Source organism: Nanorana parkeri, unplaced genomic scaffold (genome assembly GCF_000935625.1).
Source record: "Nanorana parkeri isolate BGI_ZX_2015 unplaced genomic scaffold, ASM93562v1 scaffold10, whole genome shotgun sequence".
NCBI lineage: Eukaryota > Metazoa > Chordata > Amphibia > Anura > Dicroglossidae > Nanorana > Nanorana parkeri.
The window spans coordinates 1,977,986-1,997,579 of NW_017306278.1; the positions used below are offsets into that span (position 1 = coordinate 1,977,986).

Below are 19,594 nucleotides of genomic sequence, written 5' to 3' on the forward strand. Positions count from 1 at the left end.
CTCCCTCCCTCTCTCTCCCTCCCTCTCTCTCCTTCCCTCTCTCTCCATCTCTCTCCCTCTCTCTCCCCCCCTCTCTCTCTCATATATATATATATACTCGCTGTTGTTATTCTTCAATCTAAACACTTCCCCGCTTTGTATTCAGATATTCAGAGATCCTGTCCCATACCCCTATAATTTCGTTCCCAGCCCCCTATAACCCCATTCCACCCCCCACCCCGCTCCGTTAAAAATGTCTGGATTAATGGGCATAAATATCTAGAGCAAGAAGGTAAAGTATAAACTCTATAAAAGAAGCAAGTTCTGGAGCCTAAGGGCTTTGTGTACTAAAGGCAAACAGGCTGTTTTCACTTTGCAAGGGAATTTACACTCGGAAATGGAAGTTTCCTGTAACTTAGTGAATGTGCTGAAAATTCACAGAATACACAATCGCAAGCAAGGGGAAAAAAAAGTATTTTTTTCTTGCACACGATTGGATGATGGAAGTCAGCAGAGCTCCACCTCATTCACTAAGCTAAGGGAAAATTCCCTTGCAAAGCGAACAGCCTATTTGCCTTTAGTAAATCAACCCCTAATGCTGGGAGCCTAGAGTCTTTATATTAGGAGTCTGAAGTCTAATATTGAGAGTCTAGAGTCTTTATAATGGGAGTATAGAGTCTTTATATTGGGAGTATAGAGTCTTTATATTGGGAGTCTAGAGTCTTTCTATTGGGAGTCTAAAGTCTTTCTATTAGGAGTCTAGAGTCTTTATATTGGGAGTCTAGAGTCTAATATTGAGAGTCTAGAGTCTTTATAATGGGAGTCTAGAGTCTAATATTGGGAGTCTAAAGTCTTTCTATTGGGAGTCTAAAGTCTTTCTATTGGGAGTCTAAAGTCTTTCTATTAGGAGTCTAGAGTCTTTATATTGGGAGTCTAGAGTCTTTATAGTGGGAGTCTAGAGTCTAATATTGGGAGTCTAAAGTCTTTATATTGGGAGTCTAGAGTCTTGCAATTGGGAGTCTAAGATTAGGGTTCTGGAATCTAATATTATGAAGAAATATCTAAAAAAAAGGATATGTAGTCGACAAATAGAAGGGAGAAAGGTCTACAGTAGAGGGAAGACCAAAGTCTAGACTCACAAAGAAGTAAAGGAGATTAGTCTAGTAAGGTGGAAGGAAGTTAAGAAAGAAAGCCTACAAAAATTAAAAAGAAAAGTGTAGTATCTACTCTGAAAAGAAAAAGGGGAGGGGGGCGTAAAATAAAAAAGACAAGACCATTCATCTTATATAGTAGAAACTAGAGCCAAATAAAACTTAGACTGTAGCATCCCTACAAAATAGTATCAGAAAAGAAAATTCAACACTAGCTTTAGAAAAAAATAATAGAGAAGAGGAGGCCCTTCGAGGAGGCTGAGACCTAGCACACATATCTTTATAATGTTTATTATGCTTTATCAGTCCAACCTACATCAAAGGGCGTGCACCCTCCATTCAGTTTGGAACACAAGTGGGAAGATAAAGCCGGTTAAACAATATCTCGGAACCGTCTACAGTTCATGTTTCGATGGTTGTAAACTGAAAAGTGTATTGTCTTCTTTGTTACAAAATTGCTGCTATAAAATGAGCTCAAGTTAAACATTAAACTTGGAGTCAGGTTTATGACTTAGTCTGTCCGTACGCATTCACCGGGTATAACCAAGCATACTGGTTTTGTTTTTCTTTAAAACATATGAAGTTGATTTTTTGTTTTACTTCGAGGCTGAGAATAGAAAAAAGATATGAAGATCAATTGTTGCTACAACAAACGGAACAACAAACTGAGTCTTAGCATTCTCTGTTGATTCCCAAGAAAGATTCTGGTGGAGAATTCTCAGTAAAGACTTCTGTGAAGTTTTCCTTCCAGTTGACTCATCCTTTACGCAAGTCACCTTTCTACCATACTGTCATTTGTCTTCATTTTACTTTTCATTTTTGAACTTCCTTTGACGCCAACAGCAAGAGGGAAGCCATCATCTTGTACTGGTCATCAGCAGAAGGTAATTATTATGTACTGCGATACAAGAATTGCTCAGTACTGAGCAGTGATGAAACATAGCTCAGGGTCCGAAGGGTAAAGACCGGGCCTCAGACTTAAAAATTGTCAGATAAGTGTTCTTTGACTCTGACCTCACCTTACTGCCCCACATCCAATCACTATCCAAATGCTGCAGCCTTCACCTTCGTAACATCTCCAAAATACGCCCCTTCCTCACCAATGAAACACAATGCTACTCATCCACTCCCTTGTTATCTCTCGTCTTGACTATTGCAACTCCCTCCTCATTGGCCGACCTCTACACAGGCTATTCCCCCTTCTGTCTATCATGAATGCTGCTGCTACACTCATCCACCTAACCAGCCACTCATTTTCTGCAAGTCCCCTCTATCAATCCCCTCCATTGCCTTCCATCCCCTTCCCCTCTCTGCCAATCCCTCCATTGCCTTCCATCCCCTTCCCCTCTCTGCCAATCCCTCCACTGCCTTCCCTCCTTTTCCCCTCTCTGCCAATCCCTCTATTGCCTTCCATCCCCTTCCCCTCTCTGCCAATCCCTCCACTGGCTTCCATCCCGTTCCCCTCTCATCCCCCCCTCTGCCAATCCCTCCATTGCCTTCCACCCCCTTCCCCTCTCTGCCAATCCCTCCACTGGCTTCCATCCCGTTCCCCTCTCTGCCAATCCCTCCATTGCCTTCCATCCCCTTCCTCTCTCTGCCAATCCCTCCACTGGCTTCCATCCCCTTCCCCTCTCTGACAATCCCTGCATTGCCTTCCATCCCCCTCCCCTCTCTGCCAATCCCTCCACTGGCTTCCATCCCCTTCCTCTCTGCCAATCACTCCATTGCCTTCCACCCCCCTCCCCTCTCTGCCAATCCCTCCACTGGCTTCCATCCCCTTCCTCTCTGCCAATCCCTCCATTGACTTCCGTCCCCTTCACCTCTCTGCCAATCTCTTCACTGGCTTCCGATCACCCAAAGGATACAATTTAAAATAATAACAACCACTTACAAAGCCATCCACAACTCTGCCCCGGCTATATCTCTAACCTCGTCTCAGAGTATCACCCTAACCATCCCCTCTGCTCCTCCCAAGTCCTCCTACTCTCTAGCTCCCTCGTCAACTCCTCCCATGCTCGCCTCCAGAACTTCTCCAGAGTCTCTTCCAACCTTTATAACTCCTTACCCCAACCTGTCTATCTGTCTCCCACTTGGTCTACCTTTAAGCGATCCCTGAAGACTCATCTCTTCGAGGAAGCCTATCCCACCTCAATCTAACCATTGAACTATCACTTTCTCAAACAATCCATCCCCACACAGCTACCACCTCTTGTATCACCTGCCCCTCAGGGGCAGGGCCCTCCTAACCATCTTGTCTTGATTTGAATTGTAACGTTAGCGCCTTCCTTATATTGTAAAGCGCTGTGCAAACTGTTGGCACTATATAAATCCTGTATAATAATAATAGAAGAATGGTTGACAAATTATGGACATTAGAGTGAAGGTCCCTTGGTGGACTGAAACATGTGAGCAATCTTTGTAGCTCCTTTTATGCCTTTTCAATAAAAGAGACGCCATTAAGAGGATTCCTACGAGTGCCAGCTCTTTTCTTCATTTTGTTGATTGGGTTCGGCAGAGACTTACGCTGGAACATTGGGTCTATGAAGGTAGTGCAGCTTTATTCTTGCATTGTAAACATTAGACTCTTTGGCGGTTTCTGATATTTATTCTCATTTTGACATAAAGTAAGCTGTTCATCTCATTAAAAAAAATATTGTTCCATTTAAAAAAAAATGGGAAAACAAATAAAAAGGATGAAAAAAAAAAAAATCAAAGAAGCAAACCCAAAGTAATTAAAGAATGAAAGCGTTTATTCTCCTTTACAAATCAAATGCCATTGGATTGAACACAATTTGTCGTATGTTCCAATACATACATAACAACAATTTTCAGACACATTGATAGAAAAAAAAAGGGAAAAAAAACAAAACTTCGCATCATGTGAAAAAGCATGTGACTTAAGATCCTAAGCAATGGCCTGCCCCAAAAAAACAAAAGGGAGAGCAGCGGGAAAAAAACAAAAATCCGTTTGGGAAGAGTCTGAAATAGAAGAAAAACACAAAGATAGACAAAGAGGAAAAGGTGGTTTGTTTGCAGAGAGCAACGCGGGTTACGGAACATGCAGATTTCAACAAGAGCTCCGGACAGATTAACGTGCATCTAACACAAACAAGCGATGCCAGATGATGGCGAGGTTCCTGAGGCTTATTTTTTTTTAAAAAGTTTGTAACTTTTAACTTTTTGAAACTGATTAGGATCAAAGATTTTAATTCTGGGTTGAACAAACACCCTACCAGACCAAAGACTTTACTGTTACAGTTGATTGCCATGGGATAAAGTTAATTCCCGCCATTAGCCAAAAGTCTTTTTGGGTGCTCTGATGCTAGGATGTGTGATACAACCTTAGAAGTTGATTGGTGCATGCTCAATTAAGTAATTTATTTCGGTCTCTGTGCCTTCTTCCCACTTTAGCTTGTTCATTTTAGCAATAAACGCTGAAACGGCTTTAAAGGTTTGGCCGTAAGCGGGGTTTTTTTTTTTTTTGCAAGAAAGATCAAAAGATCACTTGTTAGTTTTTATAGCAATGACGAAACGTTAAGACTACTCATAGAAAAATGTTTAGGATCAAGTCCAGGCAGGAATCTCTCATAAGCTAAATTAACTGATAACTCAAGATGGCCAACGTCCCATGATGTATCGAAGCCAATGTCCCATGATGTAGGGAAGCCAACGTCCCATGGTGTAGGGAAGCCAACGTCCCATGGTGTAGGGAAGTCAACGTCCCATGGTGTAGGGAAGCCAACGTCCCATGGTGTAGGGAAGTCAACGTCCCATGGTGTAGGGAAGCCAATGTCCCATGGTGTAGGGAAGCCAACGTCCCATGATGTAGGGAAGCCAACGTCCCATGATGTAGGGAAGCCAACGTCCCATGATGTAGGGAAGCCAACGCCCCATGGTGTAGGGAAGCCAACATCCCATGGTGTAGGGAAGCCAACGTCCCATGATGTAGGGAAGCCAACGTCCCATGGTGTAGGGAAGCCAACGTCCCATGGTGTAGGGAAGTCAACGTCCCATGGTGGAGGGAAGCCAACGTCCCATGGTGTAGGGAAGCCAACGTCCCATGATGTAGGGAAGCCAACGTCCCATGATGTAGGGAAGCCAACGTCCCATGATGTAGGGAAGCCAACGCCCCATGGTGTAGGGAAGCCAACATCCCATGGTGTAGGGAAGCCAACGTCCCATGATGTAGGGAAGCCAACATCTCATGGTGTAGGGAAGCCAACGTCCCATGGTGTAGGGAAGCCAACGTCCCATGGTGTAGGGAAGCCAACGTCCCATGGTGTAGGGAAGCCAACGTCCCATGATGTAGGGAAGCCAACGTCCCACGGGTGGGCAAACTCCAGCCCTGCGGCTGTGGTGAAACCACAAATCCCATCACGTATCTGCCTCTGGCAACTGTCAGAGTTATGCAATGCCTAATAGGATTTGTAGCTGCCCCACACCTGGAGGGTCGAAGTCAGGGCCGGTGCTAGACTATTTTGCGCCCTAGGCAAGACCAGCTACTTGCACCCCCAAGCCCCCTTCCTGCGGCGCAAACACCAATCCCCCCACGGGTGGCCCCATTCTCCTGCGGGGTAGCTTCTGCGGGGAACAGGTGGATGTAATTCAATTTGAAATAGCCAATAGCAGACTGGCTTTTGAAACCCCACCCACTGAGCAGAGGAGCAGACTTGAGAGAGAAAGTTGCCTCTCAGTTCCGCTCCTCTGCTCAGTGGGTGAGTGCAATAGCCAGCCTGCTATTGGCTTTTACAATTTGAAATAGATGGGGGGTTGCCATGGGGAGATGAGTGATCGAGGCTGCGCCCTAGGCAGCAGTGCGCCCCAAGCGGCTGCCTAGTTTGCTTGTGGCAGCACTGGCTTTGGTCAGAGTTTACATAACCCTGATGGGTATTCCCCTGAGGATAATTCATTTCTGATCTACTATTTAATCAATTAATTCCTTCACAGGAAAATATATTGAAACAGCCAAATACCTATCAAGAAATATTTCAGATGATCCTGACTATAGACATTAGTTGTGGTAATTCATCGGAAATGGTTACCCCACAATCCAACTGTTTTGTTGTTTTGGGGCCACAATGTAAAAAAAAAAAACTTGCTGGTATATTTAACTTTTTTTTTTATAAAATGGAGAAAACCCAAAACTGACTGCCTACAAAAGAACCCTACTCTGAATCCTTTATTAAAGATGAACAATAACGTGCATTGATGGCACTTCAAAGGGTAGAAGCAAGTTTGTAGAGCTACCATCCAAGCAGACCTTCCACATGATATTCTACGACCCTCCTTAAAGTGACCCTAACCTCACGAGTTATATCTTAAAAATATATTCAAGTAACTGAACTCTGAGCAACAATGTATCTTATTTGTGTATCACTCGGCTGTAGATCCTCCAATCATCTCTGATTTGGTGCCGACACTGTCCTTCCTCCTGGAGGGGGGCTACGTCTGTTCCCCATGGTCCCTGTGTGTGTTGTGATGTAGCCACCGCTCCAAGCTCACTCCCGGGATGGACTACAGTCTCAATACAAATCAGTAAACTAAACATGAGATTGTAGTCCATCCCGGGAGCTAGCTTGGAGCGGCGACTACTTTACAACACACACAGGGACCATGGGGAACAGACGTAGCCCCCCTCCAGCAGGAAGGGCAGTGTCGGCACCAATTCAGAGGTGATTGGAGGATCTACAGCCGAGTGATACACAAATAAGATACATTGTTGTTCATAGTTCAGGGACTTGAATGTCTTTTTAAGATTTATCTCCTGAGTTTAGTGTCACTTTAAATCTTCTGGAAACACAACAGCTTGTCTCTGCTCAGTCAACCAATAAAAAGTATCATTGCAGCTCCAAAGACAGCTCAATGCCGCTATAAATATCTGCTAAATATCTATAAATCTATAAATATCCTCCACTTTTTTGTAACGAGTTTTTGACACATCGTAAGCGACATCATTAGTAGCAACAAGGCACAGGCAGGCATGAATTATTGATTACAGGACACACACTGCGTATCGGAATAATGTTATTGGCCTATGACGTGAGAGGTGAGTAGTTTGGATTATATACCAGGCAGACACAGATTGCTCCATAACAGTTAAAACACACAACACAGTAAAGGATGCAAAACGCGTTAGCTGTGAATATGTTAAACAAAACAACGAGGTTAAAATATTTTTTGCAGTATTAGTTACACACTTTGCAAGACGGAAAGCGAGGAAAATCACCTGACGGCAGCAAAACGTCAGCCAACTAGTGGGCGTAGAACTGGAATGTGAGAAGGAACTAAAGACGGAGAAGACAGGAAGAGGAGGTTGAGAAAAGGAAGAAAACAGCTGGAGAAAAGGCTGAATATTTTTGAAAGTCAGAGAGTCGCTCAGAGAGGTCAGATCAATGCTCAAACCCATTTTTTTTTTCAAGGCAGAAATGAAACATTAATTTCAAAGCAAGTGAAGAAAATAAGAACATCAATGATCCAATTTCAAGCATTTCACTGATTCAATTTCCACTCCTGAAATTGTCAAACCTCTGAAACGTCCATCAGGAACTCAAATCTGATGCGTTGCGAATTAAAACTGTTATCTTTTAAATATCTGAAATGATTGGGACACCCTCTAAAGCAGAGGTAGGCTAACTCCGGCCCCTTAGCTGTGGGAGAAAGCAAAAATCCCATCATGCATCAGCCTCTGGGAATCATGCCTGTGGCTGCCAGAGTCTTGCAATGCCTCATGGGACTTGTAGTCTGACCACAGCTGGAGCGCCCGGAGTTTGCCTACCCCCTGCTTTACAGGAACACGGGAGTGGAAATTTTTTCGACAATTTGGCAGTTACATCTTAAAGTTACATTTTTCTAAAAAAAACAACAACAAAAAACATCTGCTGCAAATTAATCTCACAGCGTTATAAAAAAAGCGAAGTAGTTACAATCAAAACACAACATTTAAAAAAGGGAGGGGCGAGCAACATGTGACCGCACTGAAGAACAACATATCCCAAATTATTATTATTCCATTAAGGCCACATTTTGCACTCCCCCCCCCCGTCCCGTCCCGGAACATCTCAATTAAAAGGAAGCCCAAAAACATTTCTCATTTCTAATTTTTTTATGTATTATTTAATAATGTTAACATGATTTTTTTTTTTCTTCTGATTTTTTGCAATTCTTGAGAAAATGATTTTTTTGCCCGAAGCCCAAAAACATTTCTCGTTTTTTTTTTGGTATTATTTCATCATGTTAACGTTATTTTTTTTTTCTTCAAAATTTTGTGCAATTCTTGAGAAAATTATTTTTCTGCCCCCTTTTTTTTTTTTTTTTTAATTTATGTGAAATATGAAAATAAGCATTTCAAAATTAACAAAACAATAACAACCGTAAAAAAAATAAAATGAAAAAGTACAAATTCAAAGCAATTAAAATAACCGCTAGTTAGAAAAAAACAAATTACAAAAAGTACTAAATTATATCAAATTAGTGTTAAAAAAAGTAAAAAAAAAAATAATGTGGCATTACAGCCTCACTTATAGGTGAGTGAGTAATTATGCAGTACTAGGCACAGCAGGTCAGAAGAGAACCAGCAATGATGAAATGTAGAATCTATTCAGCACATTTCTTGATCAAGTTTTTTGGGGGGGAATAACTGACCAATATTAGGCCCATATTATGACCAGATCAGAACTCGTTTTAGTTTTCAAGATGCATCAATTATTTTCAAAGGGAGTAGCCACTGGAGACACCTTTTGTATCTCTGTATCATTGGATATGTCAATGAAGTTAACAGTTCACATGACTAATCCAAAGTTTTGTAAATATAGGACAAAGTATTATTTTTTTTCTACTTAAATATAAAATATTTTATTACACAATAATATTATTTTATTCTCTCAATTATATTTTCTGATATTATTCTTAAAGTGACACTAAACTCCGGAGTTAAATCTTAAAAATACATTCAAGTACCTTAACTCTGAACAACAATGTATCTTATTTGTGTATCACTCGGCTGTAGATCCTCCAATCACCTCTGAATTGGTGCCGACACTGTCCTTCCTTCTGGAGGGGGGCTACGTCTGTTCCCCATGGTCCCTGTGTGTGTTGTAAAGTAGTCACCGCTCCAAGCTCACTCCCGGGATGGACTACAATCTCAATTAAAACGAGTAAACTAATAATGAGATTGTAGTTCATCCCGGGAGTGAGCTTGGAGCGGTGACTACTTTACAACACACACAGGGACCATGGGGAACAGACGTAGCCCCCCTCCAGAAGGAAGGACAGTGTCGGCACCAATTCAGAGGTGATTGGAGGATCTACAGCCGAGTGATACACAAATAAGATACATTGTTGTTCAGAGTTCAGGGACTTGGATGTATTTTTAAGATTTAAATCCTGAGTTTAGTGTCACTTTAAGAATAATATTAGAAAATATAATTGAGAGAATAAAATAATATTATTGTGTAATAAAATATTTGGTATTTAAGTAGAAAAAATAATTCATAGTTAGGATACTTGAATAGGTTTTTAAGATTTAACTCCGGAGTTTAATGTCACTTTAAATAAAAAAAAATGTTTCTATACAATAATATTTTAGTATCTCAACATATATATATTTGTGTCTTTTGTTGTTCAGAATTATATTTTCCTAAATTATTCTTAATATACAGGTGAAACTCGAATAATTAGAATATCGTGCAAAAGTAATTGCAGGAAGTGCTGCAAAAGGGGCCCAAACCAAGTACTGAGTACATATGCATGCTTGTACTTTTCAGAGGTCCGATATTGTTCTATGTACAATCCTTGTTTTATTGATTGCATGTAATAATCTACTTTTTTGAGGTTGTGGATTTGGGGTTCTTGGGGTTTTCATGAGCTGTAAGCCATAATCATCACAATTATGACAAATCACGGCTTGAATTATCTTGCTTTGCATGTAATGAGTCTCTCTCATATATTAGTTTCACCTTTTAAGTTGCATTAGTGAAATAAATGAACTTTGCACGATATTCTAATTATTCAAGTTTCACCTGTAATATGTAATATGTAAAAACTACTTTGAAATGTTTTAGAAACTGCCAAAATGCTCGCAGAACTATTCGCTGCCAAATCATTTTTTGTTTGTTTGTTCTCGTCCTTTATTTGGCATTTGGAAATGTTTAGATCATATTATAAAAGTACAAAGCGCTTGTTTGAAATGCAAAGGTTTATGGCAATTAAACCTCTAGAGGCAGAGCCAGCTGTCACTCACGCAGCTGGGCGGATCCCGGCACAATTGTCGGGATCCGCTTCAGCTGCGGCGTCTCAGTATACTGCGAGCTGTAGCTCCCTATATACTGAGCTTAGGGTGACGGGAGGACGCTAGTTTGTGTCACCCCGTTACCCTAAGGAGAGCTATGGGGAAAAGCCCTGACCCCATAGTTCTCCTTTAAGTGCTTATTTTTGCCTAGGGTCAAAAATCACAAAGTTATACTCAACCGATTCTCGGCACCAGGCGACTGTGACAACGCTTCCTCCAGCCTGTCTCCAGGCTGTCGCTACAGCGATAGCATATCCCTCGGTGTCCTCACATCCTATACACAGTGAAGGGAAAATCTGGAGCAGCTGTGCATGGCAACCAATCAGCTTCTCTCTCTCATTTTCAAATCTTAACTGAACAAACTGAAGAGAGAAGCCGATTGGTTGCCATGCACAACTGCTCCAGTTTTTGTCTGCTCCAGTTTTGATAAATCCCCCCCATTGCATTGAACATGATGACTCAACTGGGCCACAGACCTCTGCAGCGGAGGCGGAGACAGACTCCAGGGACCGGTCTAAGAGCAAGCTGGCTGGAGGATAATGTGAGTATAACTTTTTATTTTGTTTTAACTTTAGTGCAGGGCACTACAAGGGTTAATAAGATTTTTCACCTGGGTTCCCCTTTAAGCTCCTTCTCTTCATTTTTTTTTGTATGTATAAGGTTTTATTAGAGGTAGCAAGTAAAAAAAAAACCTTTTATTAAAAATTTACATTTTACTGTTAAAAAGTTATTCTAGTTTCCTTTTTTAAGGACTCGCGCTGTAAGATGTCATCTTGAAAAATAACACAAAGTACTTTGGTCGCGACAAGCTCCTGGCCAAGAGATAATCGTATGAAATATGAGGACTGTTTGTGTGCAAATTTTTGGAAAGTTTTTTTCTTCCATATTCTCCTTTAGTGCAGAACATGCAACAGAATTGTGAGGCGATGAAATTAAAAAAAAAAAGTAACAAAAAGTGCATTTTTTTTTAAAAGAAAGAAAATACTTCTTCTGAAGTTAAAGTTTTTCTCTTTCAAAATAAAACTCTCAAGAAAATTTTTGTCGAATTCAGTAATGTCAAAAATAGCCTCAGCCAACGGAGAATATGGAAGATCAGAAATGTAGGTTTGAAATTTGGCTGCTGGTTGTATTGGTCACATCACAGTCCGCAGACCCCAAAATAAGTTGCAAAATAGATATTTTTTTTAAAAAGTGTAAACGTGAAATTTCGGACTTTAAACATTTTTCAAAAGTGCAAATCTAAACCCTCTCCTTCAAACACCGTCCAAACAAATTTTTTTTTTTAAAAGCACCGGCCAGGGGCCAACCTTCAAAGGGGAGCACTTCTTCAAGATGTTCCTGGAGAGGTTACTCACAGAAAGCGTCTCAGTGGGGAGATTTACAGAAGGCGTAGAGATTGTTCATTTAGCAAAGCGAACACCCAGCTCGGTAGATCAGGTGTTCATCCGGAATCTCCAATCATGTGTCAAGAAAAATTCAATTTTTTTTTCCAATTAATGATTGGTTGTTTAAAGTGAACATAGTACTACATTGTTCAGCAGGGCTGTAACTGCCGATCACGGGCCCCCATAGCAGAAGCTTGATAGGGGCCCCCTGATGACGTCTCTCAGAGCTGTGGGTAAGATGCCAGGATCCCAAAGACTCCTCTTTTGCATCTGAAGTTGTCTCCACACTGTAGACTTTACAGGGGATTAGAGTTGTCATCAACTGCAATCACTCCAACCCTTAATGATACAGGACAGAACCTGATGGGGCCCCCTTCCACCCCCAGGCCCCATAGCACCCATCTGGACTCCTATGACTATTGTTAATTCACTGTTGTGCACTATGCTAAGTGAATAAGCATGAGCGAATCTCACTTTGCCGTAAATTTGTTGAAAATCGTGACATTAAGGAAAATTTCTACCATTTTGGTGAAACATACTGGAGTCAATGGGAAAGGTAACATTTTTATCTTGAATTACATTTTTTGAAGGTGGAGTAGAATTTAAATGGAGGATCGGGGAAGAACCTTTCCACTCTTCTGGACCTGTCCTTGTGTCCAAAATGGCCCTTTGTTAGCTGTGAACCTGACGTTAGATGTTGAGGAACAGATACGGGCCAATGATGACATGGTGATCTCATAACTATCAATAAACACCACATGGTGATCACATGACTATTAATAAGCATCACATGGTGATCACATGACTTTATCAATAAGCATTAACGTGGTGATCACATGGCTTTGTTTATCAATGAGCATTAACGTGGTGATCACATGGCTTTGTTTATCAATGTGCATTAATGTGGTGATCACATGGCTTTGTTTATCAATGTGCATTAACGTGGTGATCACATGACTTTGTTTATCAATAAGCATTATCATAGTGATCACATGTCTTTGTTTATCGTCTTTTTTCAAAGCTCTCAAAGCTGATGCTGGTAGATAAGCATTACCGTGGTGATCACATGGCTTTGTTTATCAATGAGCATTAACGTGGTGATCACATGACTTTGTTTATCAATAAGCATTATCATAGTGATCACATGTCTTTGTTTATCAATAAGCATTAACGTGGTGATCACTTGGCTTTATCAATAAGCATTAACATAGTGATCACATGTCTTTGTTTATAAACAATGTGATAATTTTGGGAGGGAGATAATTTCAAGAACATTTTGGGGAAGTTAACAGTGAGATCAGTTTTGGCTCTGGCCCCCATATCCCCTAACCCCCAAAAAAACTCATCCTTATAAGTGAATGTTCACTTTGCAAATGGAAAATTCTCTACTCCTTTGAAATTGACCCCATTGAGTGGTGCCAACCTTCTTAGCTATTTTTGTACCAAACAGCGTTCTGCACTTGCTCGATAACTAACTGTAGGGAAGGTGTGGCTTCTTGACACATGAGGGTCAACACCTCGAGAAGCACGTACAGGAATGGCACACCCACGCTCATTAATTCGTACATGTAAGCATATTGCTGCTCATTGTCCCTGATGTGGCGCTTGGCGCCTTGTACCACGCCGCGCGTCCAGTTAGATAGGCGGCTGGGGATGGCAAGAAGGTCCCTCGTCACCGCTAGAGGCCAGCTTACTGTTTTCCTAAACAAGGAAGTCATGATACCTGGGGAGCTGTCCTCTGAACTGCTGTAGTTACTGTCGGTCATTATCTCCGCAGCTCTGGCTTCTTCCTTCTTCCACATTTTATCTTCATCCTAAAAAAAGAGGGTCAGGGTGTCATCAGAGTGAGGTAGAAAATCTGCCACCACCACCCCGCAACAAAATAATATACACGCTCTTTGTAATAATGGGAAGTTTTACAGGAATTCTAAAATTACAACAGCCAGGCTAAAGTTTTTTTAAATTGCATAGACATAAATTCTGTTTCTTTTCTATGAATGGTGAAGGTAACATTTGGGTCTGATGCTACCCTTATGGTCACCTATTGAACCCCGCCTCCTCCCCGTTACAATCAAACTCCACCCATTTTTTACATTCACAGCTTCAGGAATATGACCCTCAGTTAAAAGTTTATTTCTGCATCTATTTTTGTACTATACAGTTTACATACAATCTTTGTTTAACAAATTAACATTTAATGCATGACAAAGGATTCCCAGAGCACTAAAGGTAATCTAAAGAGATAGCACAGCAGAGCAGCTTGGTTGGAGGTTTAGTTAGTCTGACTGAAACCTGCTATTGAGCCCTCTGATAAGGTTGGTGTTGCTAATCTGATGACTCATTGAGTTCTCTAAGCAAGGGGGCTTATTTCACTACAGGTGAATGTGATACAATTGTTGCCATTTTATATCATCTTTAATCCTGACCATAATAAATAAATGATGCACCTAACCACTAGACATTCCCTTTAAGGTGCCCACAGAGTGTCCTCAGACATTTAGCACCACTCTTCACTTTACTTCTATTGGTTGAACTAGATACACTTCTTTTGGTTGAACCTAATTGATTTCTTTTGGTTGAACTCAATGGACTTCTATTGGTTGAACTCAATGGACTTCTATTGGTTGAACTCAATGGACTTCTATTGGTTGAACTCAATGGACTTCTATTGGTTGAACTCAATGGACTTCTATTGGTTGAACTCGATGGATGTCAATTGATTGAATGTGATGGGCTTCTATTAGTTGAACTCAATGGACTTTTATTGGCTGAACTCTGTGGACGTCTATTGGTTGAACTTGAGTAACTTCTTTTTTGTTGAAGCCAATGGACTTCTATTGGTTGAACTCGCTGGACTTCTATTGGTTAAACTCGCTGGACGTCTATCGGTTGAATTTAATGGACTTCTATTGGTTGAACTTGATGGACTTCTGTAGGTTGAATGTGATGGACTTCTACTAGTAAAACATTATGGAGTTCATTGGTTGAGCTTGATGGACTTCTGTTGGTTGAACTCAATGGACTTGCGTCTTTTTTTTAACCTGACTATCTATGTAACTATGTAACTTGCCATGGCAGAGCAGCCGGCTAGTGGTTTAGCAAGCTGGAAATTCTTAAAATGTTGCAGTTGATCTGATGTGATATAAATAGCTCACTAATAAGGAAATACTGCCGGCCTAAAATCTATTCATATCCTAATAGGCATTAATTGTGGAAAAATGCAATCGACCAAAATAGAAAAACATCTTTTGTGCATCTGAGTTTAGACAAACAAGACAGAGATCCGTGGATGAATATTCCGGGGTGGAATGCCAGAAGTTATAAACAGCAACATTTGTTTTGGAAAACTGAACCATTACTTTCTATTAACGACAAAGTCTCATCTGTTTGTGTTACCGGGGCAGTGCTGGGGCCATTATCCTGGCTACCTCTTCTTTACCTCTACGGCCAGACACCCGGGCTGTTCTGTATCACAGCCCTTCATTCTTAAATCTGACCTCCAGCCTTCCCTTCAGTCTTATATCTGACCTCCGTCCTTCCCTTTAGTCTTATATCTGACCTCCGGCCTTCCCTTCAGTCTTCTATCTGACCCCCGTCCTCCCCTTCAGTCTCCTATCTGACCTCCATCCTCCTATCTGACCTCCATCCTCCCTTCAGTCTTATATCTGACCTCCCTCCTTCCCTTTAGTCTTATATCTGACCTCCGGCCTTCCCTTCAGTCTTCTATCTGACCCCCGTCCTCCCCTTCAGTCTCCTATCTGACCTCCATCCTCCTATCTGACCTCCATCCTCCCTTCAGTCTTATATCTGACCTCCCTCCTTCCCTTTAGTCTTATATCTGACCTCCAGCCTTCCCTTCAGTCCTATATCTGACCTCCGTCCTTCCCTTTAGTCTTTTTTCTGACCTCCAGCCTTCCCTTCAGTCTTATATCTGACCTCCATCCTTCCCTTTAGTCTTATATCTGACCTCCAACCTTCCCTTTAGTCTTATATCTGACTTCCAGCCTTCCCTTCAGTCTTATATCTGACCTCCGTCCTTCCCTTTAGTCTTATATCTGACCTCCAACCTTCCCTTTAGTCTTATATCTGACCTCCAGTCTTCCCTTCAGTCTTATATCTGACCTCCGTCCTTCCCTTTAGTCTTTTTTCTGACCTCCGGCCTTCCCTTCAGTATCGCACTCTTGTACCATCTCCTCTCCTGGACTGAAATTGCTTCCTCTGATTTCACAGCACACTGGGAGCTTCTCACAATGTGCATTCAAAGCTGCAAAAGCCCGCAACATTTCCTGGCTGGAGGACGTCCAGCATTATCCTCCCCAGCCCGACATGTGAGGATATAAATATATATATTATTTGTTGTGATGATACACAGTTGTTGCTGCACAACAATAAAGACCCGGGGCCATAAAGGGAGCCAAAGTAAAGGATTCCTCCTCTTACCTGCAGTTTGGAATCCGTTCTTCGCTTTCGCTGTTTGTTGTTTGTGAAGGAGTGCATGAAATGAGGTTGGCAATAAAATTTACCTGGAGATGAAAGAAGAACAATGTTACTGTGATCACCGTTTCTGTATGTATCCATCTTGATTCTTTAGAGATCAGTTTCAGGTTAAATATCCAACCAAAGTGAAAAAAAAACATTAATAAATGACTAATCTGATACAGCAAACACATTGCAGGTGGATATGTCATAGCAAATTAAAGTCTTTAACACATTGTAGCTTATTTTCTATTTCACCTATTAGGTGTGTAATTGTATTACTTTGAAATATATTGTGATTAATGTTTCAGTTTGAAAATGCAAAGTCTTGACGCCGATCTTTATTATATTCATTCAGACTCTCCAGGAGGAATAGCATCAGCCAAGAAAAACCTTCTCCGCTTCTTTCTGATGACCACCAGGGTCGTCATACCCAGACATGGGAGGTCCACTCGTCCTCCCTCTTTCTGGGAATGGGTTGATGAGATGCAACACCCAAAATTAACAGCGTATCTTCATGATCCCTATACTCAGTTTTATGATGTTTGGAGTCCTTGGATGTATTAAAGACCTACTACACAGTCCCAAGAGATGTTAGCCCTACACACTTAAGAGTAACCAATCACCCATGAGGTGTCGCTCCTCCAGACCAGGTGCCCCCCATCCATCCCATATTCCTGTTTTTTTTTTTACTACCCTTGAGCTCCTTTCTCTTCATACTTTCCTTGTTTTTAATATTTTCTCTAGTTCTGCTGTCTGATCTCTGCTTTCCTTACGGTACAAACATGTTATTCGAGAACATTAAGTATATATATATATTGGGTACTTTGCCCAATGTTTGTTAAGTAACTACTTTGTATCCATTAAAATGGGGTAGCAACTTTGATAAAGATTTGGATTAATTCTCATCTTGTGTGGTCCAGGGGTTATTATTTATCATGTGAAAAAAGGAAGGGGATACTTTAGCCTGGGGAAGGGGGGATTTTGTGGAAGATGGGGAGGAGGGGGGAGGGGTATACCTTAGCCGGGGATCAGAAGGGGGGGGGAATGTGGATGGGGGATACCTTAGTCTAGGGAAGGGGGGATTTTGTGTGAGATATAGAGGGGTGGGTGGGGGATACCTTAGCCTGGGGGGTTCTTTTGTGGGAAATGGGGAGGAGATAAGTGGGGATACCTTAGCCTGGAGAAGGTTTTTTTTTGTTGGAAATGGGGAGCAGGTGCATGGGGTATACCTTAGCCTGAGATGTGGTAGATGTGGAGAATGTGCATGGGGGATACCTATGCCTGGGGAAGAGGGGATTTTGTGTGAGATATAGAGGGGTGGGTGGGGGATACCTTAGCTTGGCCTTTGGGTAGTTATTTTGTGGGAGATGGGGAGGAGATAAGTGGGGATACCTTAGCCTGGGGAAGGAGGGATTTTGTGGGAGATGGGGAGGAGATAAGTGGGGATACCTTAGCCTGGAGAAGTGGGGGTTTTGTGGGAGATGGGGAGTAGGTGCATGGGGTATACCTTAGCCTGGGATGTGGAGGAGAGATTGTGGGAGATGTGGAGAATGTGGCTGGAGAACACCTTAGCCTGGGGAAGGGGTATTTTTTCGGAGATGTGGAGGAGAAGGGTAGGAGATACCTTAGCTTTGGGGGAGGGTACGTCAAGTTATCACAGTATTGTAGGTTGGTATAGACAGCTTTTGTATTAGGGTTCCACCATTCCAAGAGGGTTATTTTGAGAGTTAGGTGTAATGGCGGTCAAGTGCAGTTTATATTAAAAAGAGGATTTAGATTGTATCCAGAAGAAACAGATTTTCTGAATTGCTCTTCTTTGCCCTTCGGAGGGGCCGGGAGGACCACATTCCCGCACCTCACATCTTTGTCCCTTGGCTGACCGCTCAGTATTACATTCGCTTGTACTGGGGACTTGTACTGTATGGAGTCTTCTTGTTCTGTATGATGAATGATGTATATTTGTCTCCTTGTTATATATATATATATCATTTTTTTTTGTTTTTACCCCCTTCAAGAGCTTTTTCTTTGAGGCAGCAGAGGATAGGATGTGTGAGATTTAGTTGTGATAACATCTGAACTGTTCCTCGCCTCCTTCTGTTTTTATTTCTGGCCTGGACAAAAAAGGATTATTTTTCTGCGATACAATCTAATCTTCCAGTCATTCGGGAATGTAACGCACAATAGAGGCCAGATTTCGGGCCCAATCGCAGCCTGCGCCTCTTGCGCCCTCCGGGCATGTGTGTCCGCCGTGTGTTTGGTTAGCACATTTTGTTGTTACTACCGATAGGGAACAGTGACTGAAGATCAGAGAGCCAGAGGCGAAGGGAGATAAATCTCCAAACTCGGCTGATGTAAAACACTGAAAGAGGAACTCTGAGCTATTCTGCGTTACTTTCATTACAATGCAAAAATAAATGCAGTTATGTGCGGTTAGTACCCTATGCAATGCAGAATGGATTACGTATAAGGGATACAATTATATTGTTTCAGTATCCAAGAAAATAACGTGTTCTCGTGAAAAATAACGTCACTCTAGGTCAGGGGTGCCCATTAGGTAGATGGTGATCTAGCAGTAGCTCTCAAAGCTGATGCTGGTAGATCAGGAAGGGTGTGAATGGCGGCCCCTTTATTCCATTTTGGTATATTTATTTCGCTGTGCACACATGATTACCTATTAGCCTGAGTCTGCTGAGCCGAGCTCCCTGACACCTTTCTGGTGGATACTGGTGGTTGAAGTGCTATGTATTACATCAGAGAATATTAGTTTACACAGCCTGTTGCACTACACTGTTTGCAAAATACAGCAAGGTGAGCCAGGAGAGAGAGAGGGGAGAGACAGCCAAGAGAGCGAAGAGAGACGGCCAGGAGAAAAAATGAAGAATGACAGCCAGAAGAGAGAGAGAGAGCGAGGGAGGTTGTTTTTTTCGCGGGTGGATCTCATGTAGCTCGTCATTTGAAAAGTAGATCTCAACACAAAAAATTGTGGGCACCCCTGCTCTAGGTCTACACATTGGTTGATCACTGCTCTAAGACAGCGGTCGCCAACCGGTGGTCCGCGAGAGAATTTTGGTGGTCCCCGGGCCCCTCTGATGCCGTGTAGGCTGGGCAGTCATTGAAGCGGCACAGAGGCTCCGGGGCTTCCTCTCACTGACTTGTGCAGCGGCTGTCACAAGGAATGCGCGGCTCTCTGTACAGTGCGGGCTATGCAGGAGGCGGGGCATCTCGTCAGTACCCGGACTGAGCAGGCTGCGGGACATAGAAAAAGTGGGGAGAAGCCAGGTAATAGTGACTCAGTGTGGGGGAAGGGGAGGCAC

At 42.1% G+C, this 19,594-nt stretch overlaps 2 protein-coding genes across 4 annotated transcripts in view; both read right to left on the reverse strand.

Moving 5' to 3' along the window:
• MICALCL (MICAL C-terminal like) overlaps nt 1-4,832 on the reverse strand; it is a 60,623-nt gene extending 55,791 nt beyond the window's left edge. The window contains exon 1 of the mRNA XM_018554815.1: nt 4,754-4,832. Coding sequence (XP_018410317.1) covers nt 4,754-4,832 — 79 coding nt within the window. The remainder of the gene's footprint in view (nt 1-4,753) is intronic.
• Nucleotides 4,833-13,218: 8,386 nt separating this feature from the next.
• The window catches only part of MICAL2 (microtubule associated monooxygenase, calponin and LIM domain containing 2), an 82,165-nt gene continuing 75,789 nt past the window's right edge, over nt 13,219-19,594 (reverse strand). For 2 of the 3 annotated variants that reach the window (XM_018555388.1, XM_018555370.1), the window contains 2 exons: nt 16,242-16,324; nt 13,219-13,615 (listed from right to left, as the gene is read on the reverse strand). In XM_018555388.1, the coding sequence (XP_018410890.1) occupies nt 13,229-13,615; nt 16,242-16,324 (470 nt within the window). In that variant the 3' untranslated portion in view covers nt 13,219-13,228. Of the gene's footprint in view, nt 13,616-14,672; nt 14,676-16,241; nt 16,325-19,594 lie in introns of all 3 variants that reach the window. The other variant, XM_018555381.1, reaches the window with a different exon arrangement.